The following is a 26,825-nucleotide window of genomic DNA, read 5'->3' on the forward strand; positions in this document are numbered from 1 at the left end:
GATTGTCCTTCGACCACTTCCCATAGAAGTCCATGACAGTAGCATGCAAACGGCTGGCCAGCTTGGTCAATTTCAACATCCTCATTCCCAGGTGCCTGGCTATAACAATCTTCCTTTTTTCGCGAAGTTGCTGCATCACGTGCCCACAAAGTTACCAGGTGGCATTCAGTCTTGTAGTGGGCAGTGGTCATACGTTATGACTCATCAGGGTATATACCTATTAATACCTATTCATAATTGTACACCCTGATTTTCAAAACCTGGATAAAAATTCATGTAAGATTGTGACCATGCTCACTGCATTCACTTTTTGCTCTCACTTTAAACACTGACATTCAATGCAACATTCTCGTCTTTCTTACTGTAAATATTTCTACAAATGGCATCTCTATCCTCCTGAAGTACTAGCAACTAGAAGAATTTTGTTTTTGTAACCACTTGTAATTCGAATTACTGAATTTCCTAGTGCCAAAACAGTTGTTTGTGCTCTTTCACAGATGTAAAAGTCAGAATCATAATTAGGGGAATCAGTTCTGAACATATCAAAAATGTTGAAAATCATAAAATCTTGAGTCTGCTGTAAATCCAGTATTGCAGCAAAATTTGAAAAAAGCCACTCACAAAATTGGCACTTGACAAATTCTTGGTCTCTCAAAATGTATGCTCTATGTTCCCACCACTAAATAATGAAGCACACACTGATTATACTAATTTGTCCTCACAAAATGCATTAACCATGGGACATGATATAGGAAGAGTGCACATTAAATGCAACAAGGAAGAGAAGGAGGAGGAGGAGGAGGAGGAGGAGAAGAGGTACATTAGCTACGTCCTCTTTCTGATGCAATTTAAGAAGATGATACAATTCATTTGAAGAGCACATTTATTGCAGATCAGGTCAAAACTGTACAGGGCCATGACAAAAAAAAACCACATTTTCAAATAGGCAGTGATAGGTAGATTTCAGATATAACTTGTTACTACTGAAGAAAGCTGGTGAGGTCATGAGTCAGTTGTACACATGTAAGGAATGGCTGTTTTTATATTACCAAGGTAAACACATATCAGCAAAATCATAGTATAATCTTAGTTTAATTAAACAATGATGAAATAAACATTCATTGTATCACTCTGTTGCCACATAGTAATGAGCCAGTTGAAGCATTAAACAGGACAGTTGCACCAGATACCAGCCAACTGTTTATTCAATTGCTAATTATCTCGTATACAACTGCCCCATTGTGGGATTGAACTGCAAGCTTGGATCCTGGGTAATTTTCTTGTATGGATTGTAAATTTTTTCTCTCCTAACTCATTGTTTATTTTATGCTACTGCTGTTCACTTGAGTGTAAGACAGAACAATTTATCACTGTGTTAGCTGAAGCAATAATGAAGGAATAGGTACGAGCTTGCAACAATTGTAAAACAACACTGTAACAATAGAAGACAATGTTATTTGTGGCTGGCACACTTTATATATAGGTGTCCCCCCTCAAGGGTTAAAGAGCGGTTTCTATAAGAATGGAAGTACTTCCTTCCCTTATGCTGTTCAAAATGTAAATAATGCAGTAAGCCATTACGTATTACAGGTTCTGATACCACCAGGCTGCAGTTTTTTCTTCACTTTCCCAGATCCTTTCTGTATTTATTATGAACTTATGTTCTCTGATTTATTTATAGCCTTGTCTCAGAATTATATTAATTGTTAATAATAACAAATTCACAAGTTTTAATGTAAAGTTTGAATATCTTGTTATCTTATAGTTAATTGTATCTACATGAACAAAGCTTTTTGTTACATCATTTATGTGATGACTTTCAACTTCACATGGACTTCATTATTATCGTTTATTCCCAAAGCTTCAAAAGATATAACCAGTTCTTCCAGAAGCTAAAATCTAGTAATAATTTTCATATTGTTTTGGTCCATGTACTTTCATGATTTCAGTAACTACAGCTTTTTATTTTAAATGGGAACGGATCTTTCAGAATCGAAAACAGCCAGCTAGAAGGAACAACAGCCTAATGAAAATTTTATACTGTTCAGCCTAGTAAGAACCCAAGAAATATAAGTTTTAGTAAAAACAGTTATAGTGTTAAATAGCCTAAAAGTACACAAGAGAACACAATGAAAGATAGGAGAACAAAGCTCATGAGTTGGGGCAGGAGTATATCAAGTAGAAGCATATGTTCTAGGGTAGATTCATGTGCACAAGACAGACTATGATGTTCATTGGTTGTACACATATTATCAGATAATGCAACTCAGATATACTTTTTACATGTTAAAGTGTACAGCATCAGCAAGAATGGATGCTAGAGAACAATATTTTTCTCAGTCCAATGTAGATTTTATACAAGTTCAGAAATGGATCGATGCTCTGTTTAACGATTGATGTAATGGTGATAGCTCTCATGTAAAGTTGTGCCTTCATAAGTTATTAGTGACAGCAGGTATCACACACAATTAGTTTTCACAGACCTTCCTCTTTCCTTCCTTATTCTTCTTCTTTATTTTTATAACTGCAAAAAACACTTTTGTTGCATTTGTTCCAATTGTAAAATGACACGACAAAAATTCCTTCACAGCGCAACTGGCATTACAGAACCTGAAGAACATTCATCTTCATAATTTACTAAATCATCATCTAAGACTGAATTATAAAAAAATCTGATCTGAAGAATCTACAGTACTCATTACTTTTATAACAGAAGCCAACAACTTGTGAACAAATGAGATCATGTCTGTTACCAACTTCCTTCATTCTGCTACTTTTTAACTTGTTTTCTCACAACTGCTCATAACAGCAATTTCATTAGTGTTCTACCATCTTGACTCAACTGTGGTGAACAACAGAGAATTGATGTGGCAGCACTGTAAGCAGAGAGGTTCCAACGCAGCAAAGTACAGTTGTGTTTCTGAAAGCTCTTATTGTTTACTCCTAGTTTTCTTCTTCTGAAAGCATAGTCTTTGATTCAATATTCTTGATGTCTGAGCAAAGTTATAAACAGTAATAATTAATAATACAATTTAGTACTGCACAAGGTTGTTTTTTATTGTACATTAACTGCAGTATATAAACAGTACCTTCAGTGGTGATCCTGGTTTTATGAAGCCATACCAGTTTTATGGACATGAAGTGCACAAAGAATGAGATTTTCACTCTACAGTGGAGTGTGCACTGATCTGAAACTTCCAGGCAGATTAAAACTGTGCCGGACTGAGACTCAAACTTGGTTCGCTGGAGAGATGCTGTGAAGTTTGGAAGGTAGGAGACAAGGTACTGGCAGAAGTAAATTATGAAGATGAATGTTCTTCAGATTCTGTAATGCCAGTTGCGCTGTGAAGGAATATTTGTCGTATCATTTTACAATTGGAACAAATGCAACTAAAGTGTTTTTTGCAGTTATAAAAGTAAAGAAGAAGAATAAGAGGAAGAAAAGAGAAAGGTCTGTGAAAACTAATTGTGCCTGATGAGGACGGGGCTTGAGTCATGCTTGGATAGCTCAGACGGTACAGCACTTGCCTGTGAAAGGCAAAGGTCCTGAGTTTGAGTCTCGGTTTGGCACACAGTTATAATCTGCCAGAATGTTTCATGAAGAGCACAAGTTTAAATCAAGTCAACAATGGAAGACAAGAATTTACAGACAGTTACAAGACAGCACTAAGGAAGAAAGAGCAAGATAAAAGCCAGCCCAGTCCAAATTTCATCCGTACTTGTGTGTATCAGCAGTGGTTCAGAAACTGGTTTGATCTTGTATGTGGCCCTCTGTGTACCACTGTTTTGGTCACAAAACCAAAAAAATTGGTTTGCATAAGTGGAAGAAAATTTTTTTCTATTTTGGGATAACATCTATGGTGGAAGATATCATTGTCACACTCAATTGTTATGAATGCTTGCACTCAACAGTGAAGCAATAGATTTCCTGATCAAGGGCACCATAAATTCACCAGTTATTATAGCATAAAGAGATGTGAACAAAACTCCTTTAACGTATCTCTGGCCTCACATATAACACATCAATGCCGGACTCATTGTTTTGGATGTTGTGGACAAGTGCTTGCTGGTACCAGTGGCAACCACCATAAATTCACACTCGTAATTAAGCCTAAATCCACTTGAATAGGTTGATGGTCAAATGCCCTAAACATTCTCACTTCAACGAACATCAGTTGCAGTGACAACAGAAGTAGTCAAAGTACTACAAGAGCTTTACAGGTCTCCAGAAAGAACTGCAACAAATGAGACACATAATACAACAGTTGTCACACCATATACAAACTTTAATGGTGTAATGAGAACAAGCAGAAATTTCCAACAGTGAAAGGTCACAAGATGACAAGGAACCACCTTCTGCTCCTCTACAAGGAACATTAGGGCTTACCCAAAAGGAAGCCAGTTTTTTTGGTATCACAACCGTTTTGGTCAACAGGCCTAAAGTGCTCACCACCATGCGACTAGACAAACTCTTATAGAGGTTGAAGACAGCCTTGACTAGCACCTTAAGCTATACACAGTGCCAATACAATAAATAGTTCAATAACAGCTGTTACAGCCACTAGTGCCTTAGTGGACAGCTGTTTAAGTGCAGGAAAACCACGGAGACAGATCTCGAATGTAGTGATGCAAGCCCGGATAGACATGGGCTCAGATGCTGTGAGTTCTGAGACAACCAACACCACTATAATTCTCAGCTGTGGCGTTCAGAGAGAAAACTCTAGCAGTAGACTTCTATCTTGGCAGGAAGTATAAAATGAACTTCATTGTAGCAGATTTATCAGAGCAAATAGGAGCAGATTTCCTAGTTCATTTCAATTAGTTAAGGAATATCAAGAATGGTTGTTTAATCAACAAAACTTCAGCCAGCATCATTAACAGCATCCAGGCATCTCAACTCAAAAGACAAGTGCAAGAATCAAAATACTTTTTATGAGGATAGTTTGAAAAGTTCGTGAAATCACCACCACATGCCAGCGCTAGTGCAACGAGATTCCCATGTAATACTAAGTCATCCTTTATGAGTAACACGTGATGCACTGATGCTCTGGGTAGATATCTATAGTGCGGAAGTCTATCTGTTGTTGTTCCTGTGTAGTGGTTCGTGAAAGTGGAAAAAAATTGAAATTCCAACAGTGATTACGTAAGGTATTAAGAAACGTATGAAAGAAAAGGAATTCATGCTAATTTTCAGAATACATTGGGAGACTCTGCTCCTTCATATTCAATTGTCATCATGTGGACAAATGAGTTTAAATTGGTCAGGGCAACTTAGATGATACATGAAGATGGTATCTGTTCTTTCAGACATGTCCGAAACAACGGCTACCATTGGTGATATTGCAGTTCTTGAAGAATGAAATTACAATGAATCCAGACCATTAGCTGCTTACAGGCACTGATAAATATCAATGGATACAGTTGAAAACATGTGCCCCAAGTGCAACGCGAACCCAGGATCTCCTGCTTACATGGCAGATGCTCTATCTGACTGAGCCATTGAGGACACAGAGGATAGTGCGACTGCAGGGACTTATCTCTGGCACACTCCCGTGAGACCTACACTTCCAACTTACTGTCCACACACTACATTTGTAGTACTCCTGCCCATTATACTCATTACTTGTGGCAGTATCTGACATCTGACTTGTCTGAAAGAACAGATACCATCTTTATATAGATAAGGCTTGCCAGCCAATGATCTTCTTCAGTGCGAATGAACTCACACTGCCCAAACTCTTACAGGAATTGGTAGATTAACTGCCACGAGTAATGAGTATTGTGGGCAGGGGCACTACAAATGTAGCGTGTGGACAGTAAGTTGGAAGTGTGGGTCTCAAGTGGAGCATGCCAGAGATAAGTCCCCGCAGTTGCACTATACTCTGTGTCCTTGATGGTTCAGTAACATAGAGCGTCTGCCATGTAAGCAGGAGATCCCGGGTTTGAGTCCTGGTCGGGGCACACATTTTCAACTGTCCCTGTTGATATTTATCAATGCCTAAAAGCAGCTAATGGTCTGCATTCATTGTAATTTTATGCTTAGACGATAATCTGTCTAATGGTTGGCCAAAATGTGGCACTATCCCAGAAATTATTGCAGATGTGCATAATTGGTTATGGAAGACCATCAGCTGAAAGTGCAAGAAATTGATGAAGCTGGAGGGCTGTCATCTGAACAGGCATATCACATTTTAACTGTGGAATTTGATATGGGAAATTATCTGCTAGATGGGAGCCACAAGTCTTAATGCAGGATCAGAAGCGCAGCAGAATGGAAATGTCCAAACATTGTATGACCGGTTATAAGAGCAATCACCAATATTTTTTGAGCCAGTTTGTGAGCACAGCAAAAATTTGGGTCCACTACTACACCCCAGAGACAAAACAACAGTCAAAGCAATGGACACATGTTGATTTACCACCACCAAATTATGCAAAGGTAACACAGTCAGCCAGAAAGACCATGGCGCCAGTTTTCTGAGATGCGAAAGGAATTCTGCTGATAGATTTATGTTTCATTGGTCAAACGATTATTGAACAATGTTATGCTAACCTCCTGCACCAAGTACAGCAAGAGATACCCAAAAAAAGATCAGGTTTTGCAAGGAAGAAAGTCACACACAAATGTCCTAACCATGGAACAAACACATGAACTAGGGTAGAAACTGTTGCCACACCCACCTTATTTGGAGCCATCATTACCATTTAATCCCCAATTTCAAAATTTTCCTCAGTGGACAGAGATTCTCTTCAAATGAAGAACTGACAACCCGAAGTTGGCGGATATTTTGCAAGCCTGCCTGAGATGGGATGAAGACATTGGAGCGTCACAGGACCAAGTGCGTTAGTGTACAGGGTGGCTAAATTGAAAAAAAAAAAAAACATTTTGCTGAGATCAGTCATTTGGCTGGTTGGTTGATTCGGGGGAGGGGACCTAACAGCAAGGTCATCGGTCCCATTGGATTAGGGAAGGAAGTCGGCTGTGCCCTCTCAAAAGAACCATCCTAGCATTTGCCTGAAGTGATTTAAGGAAATCACGGAAAACCTAAATCAGGGTTTGAACCATCATCCTCCTGAATGTGAATCCAGTGTGCTAACTACCACTACACCTTGCTTGGTAATTAGTCATTTCTTTCTATTCCATTCAGAGTACTTTTCAAACTACACTCACACACAGCTGCTTTCACAGTTCCCATCAATCACTATGACACACAGAGAGAGAAAAGCTTTGAAACACAACATGAGACATTTTATGAAGACTACTACAGGCCTACCAGTATCTGTATGACTGCAGAAAATACCAATAAATTGCCTGGCAGTAGCCAAAAGGGGATTTGACAAGCAACTACTGGATGGCATTATTCGACCCTATGACAGTCCTTGTGCATCGCCTTTGCATTTTCTCCCCAAGAAAGATAAAACGTGGAGACAATGTCATGATTCCAGGCACTAAACACAAGGACAATATCACATAAATTACCTGGTAACTAATTTGCAACAACTTAACAGCTTATTAAAACGACCACATTTTTTTTAGAATAGTGATTTATGCAAGAGATTCTATGTAAATTCCAGAGGCGGCAGAGAGCAGATCCAGGACTGCCAAATTACCCCTTTTTATCTTTCTGAAGATATTTACTTTACCCAGACAGCTTTGTTGATAGTGTAGTTTCCACAATGAAATAATGTCTCAGATCCAGCAGAGAATCCGAAGAGAAAACAGTAGTAAGTTAAGTACATCAGCAACAAGCACAGTCAATACTGCCACTGTGCAATATCAATGGTAATGTTACTGATAAAAATACCACTAAAGCAAAGTTACTAAATAGGGTTCTCCACGACTCCTTCATCAAAGAAGACAACGTAAATATTCCAGAATTCAGATCAAGAACAGTTGTCAATATGAATACCATAGAAGTAGATATCCTCTGTGTAGCTTAAATCACTTAATAAAGGCAAGTCTTCTGGTCCAGATTGTATATCAATTGGGTACCTTTCAGAGTAAGCTGATATAATAGCTCCATATTTAGAACTTGTATATAACCTTTCACTCAATAAAAGATCTGTAACTAAAGACAGGACAGTTTCAAAGGTCACACCAATAGTCAAGAAAGGAAACAGGATTCATCCACTGACTTACAGACCCATATCTCTGGTGTCAATTAGCAGTAGGATTTTGAAACATATACTATGTTTGAATATTATGAATTACCTTCTACTGACACAAAGCCAACATTTGCTTGGAAAATATCATTCTTAGGAAATATTATTAGCTCTTTATGATCCTGAAGTAAAGAGTGCTGCTGACCAGAGATCTTAAATTGATTAATATTTCTGAATTTCCAATAGGCTTCTGACATTGTTCCTCACAAGCAACATCTTATGAAATTGCTTGCCTATGGAGCATCATCTTAGTTGTACAACTGGATTTTTGATTTTCTGTCAGAAATGTCACAATTCATAGTGACTGACAAAGTCATCAACTAAAGCAAAAGTGATCTCTGACATTCCCAAAGGAATTTTTACATAGCCTCTGCTGTTCCTAATCTATATAAATGATTCAGGGGACAATATGAACAGCCCTCTTAGATTGCTTGCGGAGGATGCTGTCATTTACCATTCACCAGTGCCATCACAAGATCAAAACCAACCACAAAATGATTTAGATAAGGTATCTGAATGGCGCAAAAAGTGGCAATTGACTCTAAATAATGAAAAGTGTGAGGTCATCCACATGAGTACTAAAAGGAATTTGTTAATTTTGGTTACACAATAGATCACACAAGTCTATAGGCTGCCAACTCAACTAAAAATCTAGGGATTACAATTATGAACAACTTAAACTACAAACACCACATAAATGATTTTATGGGTAAGGTGAACTAAAGATGCAACTGATGCAACTGACAGAGGACATTAAAAAAGTTCAGAGAATGGCAGCCCATTTTGTATTAGCATGAAATAGGGAGTGACTGTCATGGGAAGGACATGTGAATTGTAGTAACAATCATCAAAACAAGAGTGTTTTTCATTGTTACAAGATCGTTTCATGAAATTTCAATAACCAAATTTCTCCTCCAAAAGAAAAAATATTTTGTTGACACCAATCTAATTAGGGATAAATGTTTATTGTAATAAGATATGAGAAATCAGAGATCACACAATAAAGAGTTAAGTGTTCACTTTTCCTGCATACTGAAACTGTACAGAAAGCTTGTTCAGTGAACTGTTTGCCAGGCACTTAAGTGTGGATTGCAGTCATGTAGATGTAGACTGTTTTCGGTTTAGATGCTCAGTCCAGTCGTGGCAACAGTTTACTGATAAAGTTTTGCATGGGCTATACTTCTGTTTTACGATGTACTGATTGTTTTCCAAAACATCAAGCCAACATGGAGAACATTTGAGGCAGGTTTTCCAATGCTTCAGTGACTACAGTGTAACCTTCAATAACAGGAAGTGTGTACCAGGACAAAAAAGCAGCATTTTGGAATGTGTGGTTATAACATCAGAAATTTCTGTGTTACCGGGAAATGTGCAGCCTACACAGGAAGCACTACCTTCTACTACATACCAAGAATAAATGTAGTTGATGTGACACTTTTAGCACACACTGATTCTTTGGCTGTTGTGGCAGATGATAGTCAAACAATAATATGTGCAGTTTTGCAACAATACATTATTAAATCTGTTTGGCAGTACATTGCATTTTGCCAGCAAACTGAGTGCACAGGCAGAGAGGGAGGCAGAATGGATAGTGTATGACTGCAAGTTGCTAGTAGCTTTCGAAGCCATCAATGAGGTGTTTCTGGTCACTAAGGATTTCACTATATTCACTGATCACAAATCTGTAACATCTATTTTCAAGCAATGCAGCAAATACAATTTTACTAGGCAACACAGGGAAACATAATTTATAACACAATTCATGACTGACATATAGTGTACATCAGTACCACAGAACTCTTCTGCACATTTCCTTTCATGTGTAAGCAGTGTACAACAAAGCATTAATTTTAATGAGTTAGTGACTGTGCAAGGCAATGACACACAGTGTAATATTTCCTCTCAAATGGGACAACTGGTCTCCAACTAGTGTAAGTGTGGCTATTAAATTTAAGCTGAAAATTTGGTACGACATCTCTAGAGGAAGACACCGCCATTTTGTACCCACAACCTATCCCAGGCAAGTATATTGGTAGTATTCACAGTCTGACACATCCAGGTATAAAAACATGGTGTGTATACTGGCACAGCATTTTGTGTGGTCTGACATAAACAAACACCATAAGACATGGACACAGAAATAAAGTGGAACATCATGTCCATCCTCCTCCCCCCCCCCCCCCCCCCCCCCCCCCCACTTTTTGGGGACATTTCCCAACAGGTGTGAAAGATTTGTGCAAGTACATGTTGACTTGGTGGTGTCACAATAGCCTTCAGAGGGATTCTTCTGTCTGTTTACATGTAGGGTAGACACTGATCCTACCACTGATATTTCAGCCGAGACAATGGCAAAGACCTTTTTCAGCACATGGATAGCATGGTGTTCAATACATGGAACAACTGATAGATGTAGACAGTTTGAGTCAATTCTGTTCCAAAAACTAGCCAAGCTGTGTGAGATGTACCACCACAAAACTACCTGCTATCACCCACAAAGTAAAGGACAAGGCCTTGAAGACAGCTGTAATATGCCATGAGGACAAATGGAGATAAACCCCACCATTAGTTTTACTGGACTTAAACACTGCTTATAAGTCTGACACTGGCACGTCTGTTGCAGAAATAGTATATGGCAGAATATCTACATCCCAGTTGATTTCATCAAAGATGTGATGTCTATGACTACAGGGACCAACTGAATGGCAAAGTTTATCACTCACAAACAGTTACAACAACAGATGTTTTGATTGGGAACACTCCCAGAGATGTGACATGTAAGTTGCTCAACTTTTATCCGCAAGAATTTCAAATAGTGTACTCATAGTAGCTCTGATTGGGCATTATCAAGCCACCATTGTGGTCATCATATTTGGGGTCTTAGGGGGTATTACACAGAGACACACACATACACAATGGAAAATCTATTATGCTCTCTGATGGTTCCCAAGCCTTCAACCAAGAGATAATGTAGAGCACCTATGGCTCTGGAAAAACCAACACCAGTTTTGCTTCCCCCAGCATCTCAACAAACAACTTTGCAAGAGCAAACACCACAGAGACAGACCCGTCAGGACGTCTCACACTTAAGGCAGGGAGGCTAGGTGGTACATGATGATGAATCAATGTGGCAGCAATGGCAGCAGAAAGGTTCCATTGTAGCGAAGTACAGTTATATTTTTGACATCTCTTGACTGTTTATTCCCAGTTTTCTGAATATATATTCTTTGATTCAATATTTTTGTTATCTCAGCGAAGTTATGAACAATGACAATGAAGGCATTCAATATTCGCATTTACTGTGGCTGTTAAATGGGAATTTCACAAAAATCTGTCATTTTTTGACATCATGAATGGGGAGATGGGAGATATGTGATCTGCTGATTTAAAACATGTGTGGATAAAAATCTTACATCAAGACCACAAATTTTCTTTACTGACTACCAGTTTTGGCAAACTATTTTTCACATAACTAGTCGTCAACAAAATCAGGTACGCATATTTATATGCGACTGCCATACTGTGGCACATTTCCTTCAGCAGAATTGTGTGACACAGCTGTCACTTGTTCATTGACTGTGAAGTCAATGTCACAGAATAATCTATCAAAGTCACATATTCTTTGGCAATAGGTGTTTCAGCTTTCAATGTTGCAACTAATTCATCACTTCTGTAATAACTAAGGCAACAAATTACTTCATTTATATGATATGAAACATTTTATTTCTGTGGAAGAATGAATCACAATTTGGTAAGAATATGCTGGACAGATAACATTAAAGAAAATTTCAAATTTCAGCATTTTTCAGGCTGATTGACTTCATTACCAGTTCAAGAAACTGGGGACCTTGTTGTACGGCAACACTCAGGTTACACAAAAAATCCAACAAATTCTTTGAATTAGTATCCAGAACACTCCAATAGTTTTTATGATGTATACACTGAGTTATCAGTATAAGGAGACAATGAAATATTTGCTAGAATGTGACAGATTCACAAGATGCCCATTTTACCACACACTACCAGAGGCACATGATTTTTAATAATCTATGCTTTGGTATAAAATATGGACTCATTTTTAATCATAGAACTTCTGAACCGACAAAAGCACAATAGCATTATTAATACAACAATTTTTGTTTTCTCGTCAGTTTCAATTGGTTTTTCTCCCGTATTTCATCCTAGTTTCATTGTTCCAACCTGAAACTTTGTAATTATAATTACTGCCACATAGTCACTCATAATGTTGATGTCACAATTTCATTTCTACATATTTATTTTCTGATTCACATAACATGTTAAAGTGGATTTACATCTCTTAATGTTCACACTTTAGGGAGAAACAAGTATTAGTAAAAAATTTCAGTGAGACCTGTTTAAAATTATAGACAGGAACAATTAAAATGAGAAAAGAACTTAACAATGTTTTCTCAAAACAACAATGAAAGACAATAATGAGGGATTTTTCTCTCTCATCGAGCATTGCTCTGTCACCCTTGGCTGGGATGTTGAGAGTGGGTTCTTAAATTAATTTCTGATTTAGTGAGTCATTATGACCCTACTTTCCATCTTATACATGAAGGAATCTCTGATTCTTGTGTGTAACTCCCTCCGTCACCATTTTTTATGTAAAATTTGCTCTATCTACATGTATAAGAAAAGTTTTTTGAATATACTTCTACAATTCATCTAACATAACATTTCAAATTAACTTGTTCTTCACATCATAAATCAGAGAGTAACATACCTTGGAATAACTGAGTACAGAGAAGTTGAGAGAATTCACCATCTTGCAGGAGAAAATAGTTTCTTAGACTTTCTAGATGGCTCAGCAAAGATTCATCTTGTAAAAAGAACCTGGAAAAATATGAAGCACAGTAATACATGGGCACATAAACATGACAAGAATTCTGTCTAATACATGGGCACGTAAACATGACAAGAATTCTGTCTCTCATTAACAGAGATGAAAGTAAAGTTACACATTCAAATATATGGTAATATGTAATTTGAAAGATAATGACTTATCAAAGCTAAGCATTCTTTATACTCGTGACCAACAGTACTAATAAATGCTGAAGGTTTAAAATCATCTTGGAACTACTCATTCATCAATCTAAACAATGTGTTTTGTAAATCCCATTATCACGGAGAGCTCTCAGGGGTTTGGAATGAGTTAAGTCATTAAAAGGCCATGTCTGTTAAGTAAACTAACAACAAATTATGATTTGTGGTAATGTTTTCATTCTGATAATTACAGGAACTACTTTATACTGAGATAATGATGAACCAAAATATTATGAACACATGCTAATGAAGTGTTGGTCCACCTTTAGGAAACAACAAAGCAGTGATTCCAAGTAGCTTGGTTTCAACATGTCCTTGCTAGGTCTCTGGAGGTATGAGGAACCAGATGTCTATGCACAGGTCACACAATTCCTGTAAATTATGGACTGGTGGTTTACAGAAGTGGAGCTGGTAACCCACATACACTCCTGGAAATTGAAATAAGAACACTGTGAATTCATTGTCCCAGGAAGGGGAAACTTTATTGACACATTCCTGGGGTCAGATACATCACATGATCACACTGACAGAACCACAGGCACATAGACACAGGCAACAGAGCATGCACAATGTCGGCACTAGTACAGTGTATATCCACCTTTCGCAGCAATGCAGGCTGCTATTCTCCCATGGAGACGATCGTAGAGATGCTGGATGTAGTCCTGTGGAACGGCTTGCCATGCCATTTCCACCTGGCGCCTCAGTTGGACCAGTGTTCGTGCTGGACGTGCAGACCGCGTGAGACGCTTCATCCAGTCCCATACATGCTCAATGGGGGAGAGATCCGGAGATCCGATACCCCAGGAGCAACAGTGTTCCTAATTTGCTGGGAAGTGGCGGTGCGGTCCCCTACGGCACTGCGTAGGATCCTACGGTCTTGGCGTGCATCCGTGCGTCGCTGCGGTCCGGTCCCAGGTCGACGGGCACGTGCACCTTCCGCCGACCACTGGCGACAACATCGATGTACTGTGGAGACCTCACGCCCCACGTGTTGAGCAATACGGCGGTACGTCCACCCGGCCTCCCGCATGCCCACTATACGCCCTCTCTCAAAGTCCGTCAACTGCACATACGGTTCACGTCCACGCTGTCACGGCATGCTACCAGTGTTAAAGACTGCGATGGAGCTCCGTATGCCACAGCAAACTGGCTGACACTGACGGCGGCGGTGCACAAATGCTGCGCAGCTAGCGCCATTCGACGGCCAACACCGCGGTTCCTGGTGTGTCCGCTGTGCCGTGCGTGTGATCATTGATTGTACAGCCCTCTCGCAGTGTCCGGAGCAAGTATGGTGGGTCTGACACACCGGTGTCAATGTGTTCTTTTTTCCATTTCCAGGAGTGTATTTTCCATCAGGTTCAGATCAAGCAAATTCAATGGCCAAGACATCAACACAAGTACTTTATAATATGCCTCAATCCAATGTAGCATTATTCTGGTCTAATGACATGGACAGTTATTCTGTTAGAAGATGACATTGTTATCAGAGTAGACATCAAGAAAGAAGGGATGCGGGTGCTCTGCAATAAGATTCATGTGGTATGCAGCTGTCATGGTGCCTTTGATTACTACCACATGCTCCTTGAATGTCCAGGTGAATGTCTTCCATTGAATAATACTGATACCATTGGCCTGTATCCATAGTGCTGTGCATATTTTGAGCCACTGTTTATCTGAACCACTGTGTATCTGCAAATGGCCATTGCCTCACTGCAATGGTAATTCAGAATGGATCAACGTACAGGCAGGGGCCAGCGGCCATGGCGGCCCATATTCAATGTTTCATGATTGGTATGCTCTGAAACACTTGTGCCTGCACTTGCATTGTACTTGCCATCATATTGTCCACAGATTGCTGTCTGTTCTGCTTCACAGTGTGGGCAAGTCTCCAACCTCAAGTTTCCGGTCAATAGGAGTACTGCATAATTGCTGTATTGGTCATTAAATAAGACACCACCAGCTGATAAACCAATGGCTTTATCTGATGCATTTTGGGTAGAACCCATCTTCACATTGTCTGCAAACCTAAAATACACAGCAAATGTAATAAACATAATATCCAAGAGTAAGAAACTACAAGTATCGTCAAAAATTAAGCACCTGAAATATACACTGTGAACATCTTGTTGATCAGATTTGTAAAGACAGCATGTAACAAACAAAGTTGTCATGGCAAACTAATTGACTAGCTACAATGTGAAAACCACAAAGACAACTACAGGTATCAGAGGACAGTGATAAATACAAAAGTAGTGCCACATAGCAACAAAAGCAGAAAACAATTCTGTTATTAAGAAATGTAGCATTGACAACTTAACCTTTACAAAAGTTTACAAAATGTGAATAACAAAATGAATGAAGAATATAAATTTACAGTTATGTAGAAGATACCATTGATAAGACAGATGTACATGCAAAATGACAGATAAACAGAATAAATGTCCTGGAACAGTTACAGAACTTCAAACCTTCATACAAAATTACTTGAATAAAACAAGTTAAGGAAGGCTGTTTAATAACATACAATAAAATACAAATAATAAGAGCGATTGTAAGATAGAGCAAGGACTGGTGAGGGATATTGTACAAGTAAAACTCATTTAAAGATAAAATAAATAATCTAATAATGAAGGACTGGATAAACACAGAGGAAAATAGAGGGTGTAATATAATTTCCAAAAGCATTAGGCTAAGCAGCAACAACAATCTATTTGTTACAGGAGCATTAATTACAGTGTTAGAAGTCAAGGACCTGAGAACTTGAACCCTCAAGAATCATGGATAACAAAAGTGACAAGTATGGGAAACAGTTGCATGGAGGTAGAGATATAAAGAATGGGATGATGCATGAGAGAATGCTTGGAAGTCATTGATTTATCAGCTGGAGGCTTTTTACTTTTTGACCAATACAGCAATTGCACAGTACTCCTATTGATTTGCAATGTGACTGCATTCTTTTTGTGTGTTACTTAATGCCACAATTACAAATCCAATTTCTGTAATGAGGCACAGGTGTCCAACACCTTGTTACCTCCTCGTGGTTTCACCATCCTTCAACAACTTTCCACAGATGTTTGCAACAGTAGCATACAAACAGCTGTCCATATTCACCATTTTGAACATAACAACCTGGTCTCTTCAGGACTGCTTATGTCAGTGTATTTCCCCACTTGCAGCTCCTACCATCTCTAGAATGATTTTTCATTCACCTCTGCTTCACTTACATACTTACCTTACCTCATCATGTACCAACAGTACGACAAGACAGCATTCAATTTTACAGTAGACAATGGTCGTAATGCTTTGGCTTATCTGTGTATGTTTGTGTATATTAGGAGAAAAAAATATAAACTTTGGAAAAAAGCCACTGCTCCACCTCTCTTACCATACAGATGTTCTTATCTAATATACAAAACAAATTATTTGTGTAACTTTGTGTAGAATACTATCAGACGTCTATTTACTGGAAAAGTCCATTCTTGTTTAATGCTATAGTAATTAGAAGTATCAAGGATACACTACGTTCTAATGTGAACTGTTGAGAAGAGCAAAAAAACCTATAAATGTTATACTATGACATTATTTCATTAATCACATGAGTGCACCTCAGGTAATGGTTTGAAAATGAACAAATAAGTTTGAAACTTAACACCAATAACTTACGCGTGAATACAACTACAACAGTAAAACTAATCAAATAGTAAAAGAATATATGAATTGATTTTTGGTCTGGGTTATGCTTACTTTTTGGTAAAATCAGCTCATGTGAGCACAAATTTAAGAATCAGAGCTGTGTATGCCAATGTGTTGTAGATGCTCCACAACACAGGTGGAATCTTTTGGACCATTAAAGCTGGTTTAGGACTGCTTTTGTCACATTGTACAGCCATAAAACAACAAAACTGTTAATAACTTTCAATTGAAATCTTCTCAGTGAGACAATGAATTGCAGATGGAAGGCTACAATGATGAATGGAAGGTAGCAGTGTACCCACTAGTAGACTTTCAGCCCTCACCCCTTCTGCCTTCCCATAGCAAGGTCACAGACATCTTGAAAGAAGAGAAGTTTTTTGCTTGCAGTTCATTAACAATGCAAAGCTTCTGATGAATTAATATAAGGAACAGGTATAAAACACTGTCCTATCAATACTGATTTAATCTTTACGGTGAAGAAAGAGGTCCTTTAGAATAAGAGTGTCAGTAAAATGAAAATTGGTTTCTTGTAAATAAAGGTATTACTCAGATCTGCCTTTCCCTTGAGAGCTTTAGTTCCTGCATAGAACTTCGGACTCTATATAATTTACACAAAAATATGGGAATCATTTACTGACTGTATTTCACCTCCCTCTGTTCTACAGTTCAGGAAATTCTGAAACGATTAAAAGAAGAAAGGTGTAAAGATAATGGGAGTACATGTATTTATAAGTTATATTTCACACTTTCACAAGCAACCAATGTATTTGTGGTGATTTTTGACAGCTGTAACTGTACTGCTACATCAATTTATGTAGTATCTTCAAGACTAAGGGCACTAATGAGAAATGCAGAGGGTTGCAGTGCTTTGTGTGACTTAGTGACCTTGGAACTGATAGGTCTTTCACATCTAGATTCTGAATACATTTTATGCTCAGGAGAACTAGGTAAGTTCACCTCTGGGCCAGTTTGTCAACAAACAAACCATATGTCTGACAATCCAAATATGATGTTTATGACACTGCTGATTCACATTTTTCACTGTTTCTTTGTCTCTTTCATCTCAAGATGTAGTAGCAATATTTTGAAGCAGAACATTGAATTCTGAATGCACAATTTGACCTTAAGACAAAATTAGTCTCAATGTGCTTAGCAAAACTTGATTGGTTGAAACAAAATGAAATTAAAAGTTCCCTGTAGCCCTGGATCAATTGCTGAACATCTTTTTCTTTGGTATAGGCCCTTTCATTTTTTTTTAAATGCAGTCGATCATTACAAGATACAGAATGTCTCCAAATATATAGGGGATGCAAAGTGTCATTGTGAGATTTCACAAAGCATATTTGAATTTAAAAAGATGGTAGCTTTATGGGATGTTCAGGTTTCCACAAAAGATGAACCCATGAAGAACTTACCCAACAAGTTTAAAAGTTTTAGTAATATGTTTAATTGGTCATTTCCTCTCTCATATCCAAAAACATATCATCACACATTGGGAGTGGTTTGTTGCTGATAACTACTGTGGTGTAACATTGTACTCTTCGGAAAAATAAGTTCCACTTTCATCCTCTTAGGCCAATGAAAGATGTTCATGAGAAGTGAAAACACAGTTCAGGTAGTTGTTAAGTGTAGAATGCCCCACTGTGCACAATCTAGTTTTATGTAAGTGCAGATGACGTGTAAGTCACATCAGCTCCAGACACTGACAAGGCGTAGTGGCAGATAAACCTCTCCACCTGCTGTGACAGAGGCCTTACTCTTTAGATGTCACAGCTTGGCAGAGCTTTGGAGAACAAGGCACAAAAAAGATGCATGCAAGAATGTCAACAATGATAAAACAACTGAAGAATCATTATAGGACCTGTTTTTCATCTGATTGCTAATATCAAAGCAAGGCACATGCATGTGATAGTCTATCATGAGCTACATAGTGAGAGAGATCTATTCACCCATCACTGGAATTGAAGCTGTATACAAAAACACAGAAGAATTACCACTAAGCTATTTATGTCATTCAGTTACTTGAACAGATTTGATCTGCAACAAGGTGAAGAAGTCCAATGGTACAGTTCTGTGGCACTGTGTAACAGGACCACTAAAGGAATTAACTTCAAATACAGCAACTGGAAATTAAATATTAGGTAAAGTTGACAGAAGCACAACAGGGTGACAGAACATACATGAGGCACAATTACAAACCAACCACATAACCCTACATTTTGGTGCACTAAGTGCAGGACATGAATAAGAGGTACAAAAGAAGAGAGTTGTTGCACAAATAAGAATTTTCAATAAATAATGGTAGAAAATATGAAATTGCCCAGAGCAAACAAAGTAAACACTGCAGAAGATATAAGTCAACATTGGTTAAAACCAAAGACATATGAATTGTCACAAAAGACAACTTTTTAGCTGACCCTAGAAATGAGGTCAATAGCAAAAAATATCTGCATGTTTAAGTAACTTTTGATATGTGAGTAAAGAAACATTTTGTCAACAACACACAAGAATTTCATGTGGTGATTTTGAAGCTACAAGTGCAGAGCAGCTTCCAATGGTATCTCGTCGGTGACCAACAGTCACAACAATAATGAATTTGTCAACAACATAGAAGAATTTAGTGTGACGATTTTGAGGATACAAGTGCAGAGTGGCTTCCAATGGTATCTCGTCGGCGACCAACAGAAACAACAACAATGAAGCTTTAATTCACAGTGCAGTAACCAGTCAGATGACTGCACAACTACTGTACAGCGGTGTGTCACTACATTACTTCACCTACACACAAAGTGTCAACAGTGTGGTGCAGCTACCTGTATGGCAAATTACATGAGCAGTACACTGTACTGATTTCAGAATTCTGTTTGGTACTATTATATTGTGTAAAAAAGTTCTTGGAACATATTTCAATGGTTGGAGACATTGGTGTTCGAACAGCGTAATATTATAGAAGTGCTGCTAAGTGAATATATTGTTGTCTACACTGTATGTCTGTTACCACATGCAAAAGGGAATAATTAATGTCCCTTATGAAAGAACAAGTAAAAAATTAAAGAAATTAGATGAGGTGTCTAATAGTATTACAGATTTAAAAAACACAAGGAAAGGAGGTAAAAAGCAGATAAAATTTCTAGTGTAGAAACACCAACATTAAATTTACTAGGAAGTTACAGACTTAATTAAATTAACTGTGCAACTTAGTAAGAAACGGAGAGAATGATCAGTTTAATGGAGTACATGATGAACATAAGGCATTAATTAATCAAATATCAGAGAAGTGAGAACAGATAGAAATGTCAGAACAAAATAAAGGACCTGGTGAAGTAATTTGTGCCCTAAACTCTTTAACTAGTTGGGAAGAACCTTAACAAGAACCTAGCGAACAAAAAATACTGGAAGAAGTTGAATCTACCAATGCTGCACCTAGCTTTATGGGAAATACAGTAGAACACTAAATAGAATGTTTGTGTCTTAGTGAATTTAATAAAGTCTATGATGACCATACATATAATTATGAAAAATATTTAATCTGTAATGATTGTTCAAAAAAAGATTTAAGCTTTGAATGCAATGTGCCTCATGGAGGTAATGATTGCTAGCAGACATGTTAAAATATATACTGGTTTTAAATTTGATTTAAGTCAGTATATAAGTATGAACAGATGCAGGAATGGAGTATTAAGCTGTGAATGTGTGTTGTGTAAGTTGTCGGGTCATCTGCTGTTAGTTGAGACAGCAGAGTTTGTAACAAATGGACACTATGTTGGATAGGTATCCTGCATCATATAGATGCACTGTATTTGCTAATAAGATGGATATTGTTTGGTCCAAAGGATGGTGGTGAAGACATAAGCTGTATCTGTTCTACCACTATGGCAGGAGATCGTAGTAATTAATGTAGGGGACATCACTGATCATTGGTAATGCAATGTCTCTCACATGGTTTGGTACAAGATGGTACGAACTTTAAATAATGGAAATCCAGGATGGAGTAACAACAGTGTTATGATAAGGATACCCTGCCACTCATCATATAGAAGAGTTGTTCAGTCACAACAACACAACAAAAAGACTGCTCTACATTAGACCTTTGGCCAAAAGGCCTTCTTCTAAAGTAGGAAACACACATATCCACACAAGCACAACTTATACACATGTGACCACTGTCTCTGGCCACTAAGGCTGGGCTCAGTGAGTTGCTGTCTATAGTTGTTAGTTCATGCTGCCACAATAGTTATTGCACCGACATCTCTTATACGCCAGGAATAAAATCAGTCTCAGAACTTTTTGGACAGATGATGTTTAGTGTTGCCAGCTTTGTCTCTCTGTCTCTCATGCATTAACATAGTTTCCATAGCATTGTGTCAACTTTCCAATATTCTTGTTGTACAAGGCAGTCACCTGTGCTTTCCCCTATTCTCTATGCTGATCTGCAGCTCATTGTCTGTGCTAAAATGTTGTCTTCATAGCCAGCAGTTTATGTGAACAGAGATGAAACTCAAAGGGAGCCAAGTCTGGGCTGCATGGTGAGTGATTAAATATTTCTCATCAAAAACATTGCAGAAGCATCTCTACTGCTTCTCTAGTGTGCGGCTGAAAATTGTCATGAATAAGGAAACGCACAACAGTTACATTATGTGGACCGTATGAAGTAGGCAAAATCTCTCAACAGGCACTCATACTTGGCAGGAGACACTATTCCTAAGCATCTTTACATGCTCACTGTGCACTCACTCACAACTGAAAAGAATGATAAGACATGATCAGTGGACATGCTAGAGAGACAGTCCAACACATCTATGCAAAGCCATACTAGAGACACAGCCCAACAAATCTGTGCAAAGCTTCATCACATTTTCACAGCGGTTTCCATTGCATAACCAGTCGGACCTTAATAAATGAACAGTCCTCATACACTTTAATATTTTTGTCATGTTTGTTCTGTCTTTAAATTGATATATTAAGAAGTAAGGCATATTGCACACAATTGTGCATGAAATCTTGTGTTCTTCATTCATATGTTTCCCACAATTACAATATTCTCCAGTACAAAGACATTTTTAATACAGAGAAAAAGTCCTATATTAAAAGAGCAGGAAAATTCAGTAGTACGGAACATATTAAAACTGTAGTACATTCCACAATGAATGAAATACTTACTGAAGGAGAGCACCATTAACCAACTTGCTGTGTATGTACAGTGGTAATAATACTGAGCGCTGAAGAGCTTCAGTTTCGAGTGTCTCAGTCTCTGTTTTGTAATGTACACTTTCTTGATTTAAACAACCATGAAAGAAGCGATCTGTAATATCCCTTATGGGAAATGGTGCTTCAGATGGCATTTCAAATGTCCATGAAGGATGCACAGCATTAAAAACACTTAAGCCATAGTATACTGGCTTGTCACTGACTGGTTCCCCCATTTCATTCAACTTCATAAACTCTGGAGAACTTTCGCTGAGAAAAGATGATGCGTTGGTGTTATCATCATTCTTCAAAACACCGGTGAATGAAGCCTGGGAAACTGATGCCTCCTCTTGAAAGCACTTTACAACATTCTGGTTTTCTTGTTCAGAGTTATTTGTTAACTGATCTGAACTGGCTGGCAGTTCCGCTGCTACTGCTATCCCATTTTCTTGTGATGTCAAATTACTATTTTCATTGCTTTTTTCCACCATAATGTGACTGGAGGTTTGTAAACCAATTGGGGATGAAACAGCTAAAAGACTCATTTCTTTTGTGGGTGATAATTTGGTTTCATATTCTGGTGCCAAAATATTGTTCACACCATCATATCTTATCACATCTCCAGAAGTCACCAATGTAGTATCACCACTAAACTCTACATTTGTGTCTATAAAATTATGATTTATTTTATCAGTGATGGCACATGATTCACTATAAGCAATGACATGGTCTGAATCTCCAGTCATATTCCACATTTCTGGAGTCTTGTTATACAGTGATGTTATATTGTTATTGCCTGTAATAATATCATATTCACTCCACATCATTTTGAATCTGTTACGTTCTGCATCAGTCACTAAGTCTTTGCAATCTTTTTGCTGATTTGTAACATTACTAGGAAGAGAGAGCGAAATGCCAAATTCACTCTGTAGAACTTTGAGACGATTCTTCTGGGCATCTGACATTTCTTGTTTGTCTGCATTGCTTTCTAAAGAAACATTATCTACACATATGGGCTTTTCTGAGTTACCTATGTCACCATTCTCAATTCTTTCCACATTGCTGGTAATGGTTGTGGAATAAGCTGGCACTAACTTCTCAGTGTCTATGTTTTTTACATTATTATTTGTTTGATCTGGAGTCTCTAAATAGTTTTTTACTCCATCGGGATTAAGATCAGTGCACATGTGCTGCTTAGTGTCTTCTTCCTGTGTTAATGCTGGGTACAAAGACTCATCTGATAAAAATTTCTTCCGCTTCTCATTTAGTTTCATTCTTCTCATGCACCACTCTGCTCGGAACTTTTTCCTGTCTGCTGCTTTTGACTGCTCTTCGTAGAACATAATTATCTTCTCCCTGAAATATAAAGGCAAATGGTGCAAATAAAAGTGCATAACAAATGACATGATTTGATAAACAGAAATAGATGTGATTGCATCTTTCTCATCGTATTCCACTGATCAAATTCTTCTCGGGTTATCAACCGAGTGGTGGTGTCGTCTTGTCGCAACATTTCAATGAGTTTCATACCCATCTGACATCGCCAGAAGATGCTGGGTACGACACTCATTGAAACATTGCAACAAGATGACGCCACCGCCCAACTGATAACCTGAGAAGAATTCATCAAACAGAAAAACAGTTTTAAGCCTATAGACACATCTTCCATAAATAATATTCACATTAAATGATATGTGCAAAATGTCAGTTAAATGGAAGCTGCAAAAACTTCTTAAGAAAAGATACTTACATGGCTGCATGATGATCGTTTACAGGTTTGAAACTAACTATTTATTTTTTATTCAAGAATTTATTTACAGTATTGGAGCAGTTAATGAGACAAAAGGCATCCAACATTTCCTGAATGATTTCCTAATATAGCATTTAATTAATACTTTGGAGAAACTGTTTTCAAAAATGAATACAAAATAGATTAAGAAATATTTTAAATATGATCTTGGTGCATGAGTTTGTTAAACTTGTTGAGCTATGTGAGATCCTGAAAGTACAGGTGCAGTAGAGGAGTCACTATGGAGAGAAATTTCTCATCTGCTTCAATTCTGCCAGTGCCCTACAACTATCCCAACTAATGTGTAATTCAGAGAAAATGCTCTCATTTATATTGACTTCTTTCTTCTCCAGCAGCCAAAGGAAAAAAAAGTTTTATCTTTTAAATAGACAAAAATGTCCCTACATAATGCACTTCAATATAAATGTTCTAATGGCTGACTTTTCAAACAAAAGTCATAAACTAGACAAATGACAAATTATTCTATCTGACTGTTGAAATATCAAAGTTATTTGTCTCAGTGAACATTGGCTTATATCTGACAATCGAATTAGCCAACAGCTTTTGCAGGTGAGAGAAATCACATGGAGACTCTTGCATAATTACTCATTCTGATATAAAATATGAAATAAGAAATGATTGCAATCATTTGAATGAAGCTGCTGTATTGACTTGAGGAGCCTAAACATCATAGTAGTTTCTATTTGTAGAGCACTAGAGAAAGCTACAATTGAAGCTTTTATGGTGAAATTTCATAGCCTGCTTGAAAAACTCAGTAAAGAAAAAAGGACAATGATAATAATAGCTGCTGACTTCAACATTGATATTATAGTTGAAAGCAATGATATGTCCGTACTCACTGACTTAATACAAAAACTTTGGCTTCACATTAACTTCATGCATCCCACTAGAGTAAATGCACAGTCAGCTACCTGTATTCATAATATTCTAACAAATTATGTATTTGAAGATGCATTATTCACTGACTACCAAAAATTAAGAAATAAATTTCATGTAATAAAAACCATACGGAAAGCAACTTCAGTGACAAAAATTCAGTTACATTTAGAAATAAGTTAAGAGGGGTTGAATAGCCTTACAACAGCTGCATTTCAAATAACAGTAACTTTAAACAATGGAAAATCCAGGATGGAATGTAACAAAATTATGAGAAGGAAAGTTGCTACTCACAATATAGCGGAGTTTTGAGTCACAGATATGCACAAAAAAAAAGATTTTCACACTTAAAGCTTTCGGCCAATGGCCTTTGTCAGCAACACACACACACACACACACACACACACACACACACACACACACACACGAAAATGTAACTCACACACACAACTGCAAGTTTTACAGTGTGCAGATACATCCTTCCCACTTGTTTTCAAAATTAGTTCAACCAGTTCCCGTGAGTGGCACCATCAGAGCATGTCTTCAAGATGGCTGCTACACTTGACATTCGTCAGAAGCAATGTGCTGTCATAGAATTCCTATGCTGTGAAAACGAGACAGTGGGTAACATCCACAAGAGGTTGAATAAGGTGTATGGAGATGCTGCTGTCGACTGCAGTACAGTTAGTCGGTGGGAAAGCAGGTTATGTGATGAAAGCGGGCAAGGTAATATTGAGGATTGTCCTCGCAGCAGCACACCTCATACTGCACACTCTCCAGACAATGTGCAGAGAGTTAACGAATTGGTGACTGCTGACAGATGCATGACAATGAACAAATTGTCTTGCTACGTTGGCATAGGGGAAGGAAGTGTTTGTAGAATACTGAAAGTGTTGGCGTTAAAAACAGGTTTGTGTCAGGTGGGTTCCCAGAATGTTAACAGTGGCTCACAAAGAAACAAGAAGAACGGTATGCAGTGAACTTTTGGAACAGTACGAGAATGGTGGAGATGAATTTCTTGGAAGAACTGTGACAGGTGATGAAACATGGCTCCATCATTTTTCACCAAAGACGAAGAGGCCTTCAATGGAGCGGCATCATGCAAACGCACCCAAGGAAAAAAAAAATCAAAACCACTCCTTCTGCTGGAAAAGTTATGGCTATGGTGTTTTTCGATTCCGAAGGACTCTTGCTTGTGGACATCATGCCAAGTGGAACCACCATAAATTCTGATGCATATGTGACGACAATGAAGAAACTTCAAGCTTGACTGAGTCGTGTTCGACCACATTGGCAAAAGCAGGATGTTTTGCTGTTGCATGACAATGCACGGCCACATGTCAGTTAAAAAAGCATGGAAGCAATCACAAAACTTGGATGGACAACACTGAAACACCAGCCTTACAGTCCTGACCTGGCTCCATATGACTATCACCTCTTTGGGAAACTGAAAGACTCTCTTCGTGAAACAAGGTTTGAAGATGACTTCCTTGTACATGCTGCCAAACAGTGGCTCTAACAGGTTGGTCCAGAATTTTACCGTGTGGGTATACAGGCGCTGGTTCCAAGATGGCGTAAGGCAGTTGAAAGGGATGGAAATTATGTGGAGAAATGAAAATATTGTTCCTAAAGAATGTATCTACACACTGTAAAACTTTCAAACATGTAGAATAAAAGATGGATTTAAAAAAAAATAGTGTGCATTACTTTTGGAGTGACCTTCATACAAATTAGACAAATACAGGATTAGAGACAATGTTCTACATTGGTTAACATCATAGTTACACAACAGAAAACAAAGGGTAACTACAACCTTAGATGCAATGAATTATTATTCTAAATTAAGTACAGTATCACAAGGCGTGCCTCAATCCTGTTCCTATTCTACATAAAATGACTTACCCATAAGTACAAATTCCCCAACAGTTCTATTTGGAGACAATACTTATGTTTTAATTGAAGATCACAATGTAGAAAAAATGATGAGCTCCATTGTAAGCACACTAGACACCTTAGAAAACTGGTTCCAGTT

General features: G+C 37.9%; 1 protein-coding gene across 3 annotated transcripts in view; it reads right to left on the reverse strand.

The window, feature by feature from the left end:
* Positions 1-26,825, reverse strand: part of LOC126271918 (gamma-tubulin complex component 6) — a 249,988-nt gene that overhangs the window by 41,494 nt on the left and 181,669 nt on the right. For all 3 annotated transcript variants that reach the window (XM_049974312.1, XM_049974311.1, XM_049974313.1), the window contains exons 13-14: positions 22,081-23,463; positions 12,908-13,017 (exon numbers count right to left, since the gene is read on the reverse strand). In XM_049974312.1, coding sequence (XP_049830269.1) covers positions 12,908-13,017; positions 22,081-23,463 — 1,493 coding nt within the window. The remainder of the gene's footprint in view (positions 1-12,907; positions 13,018-22,080; positions 23,464-26,825) is intronic.

This window comes from Schistocerca gregaria, chromosome 5 (assembly GCF_023897955.1).
Source record: "Schistocerca gregaria isolate iqSchGreg1 chromosome 5, iqSchGreg1.2, whole genome shotgun sequence".
Classification (NCBI taxonomy): Eukaryota; Metazoa; Arthropoda; class Insecta; order Orthoptera; family Acrididae; genus Schistocerca; species Schistocerca gregaria.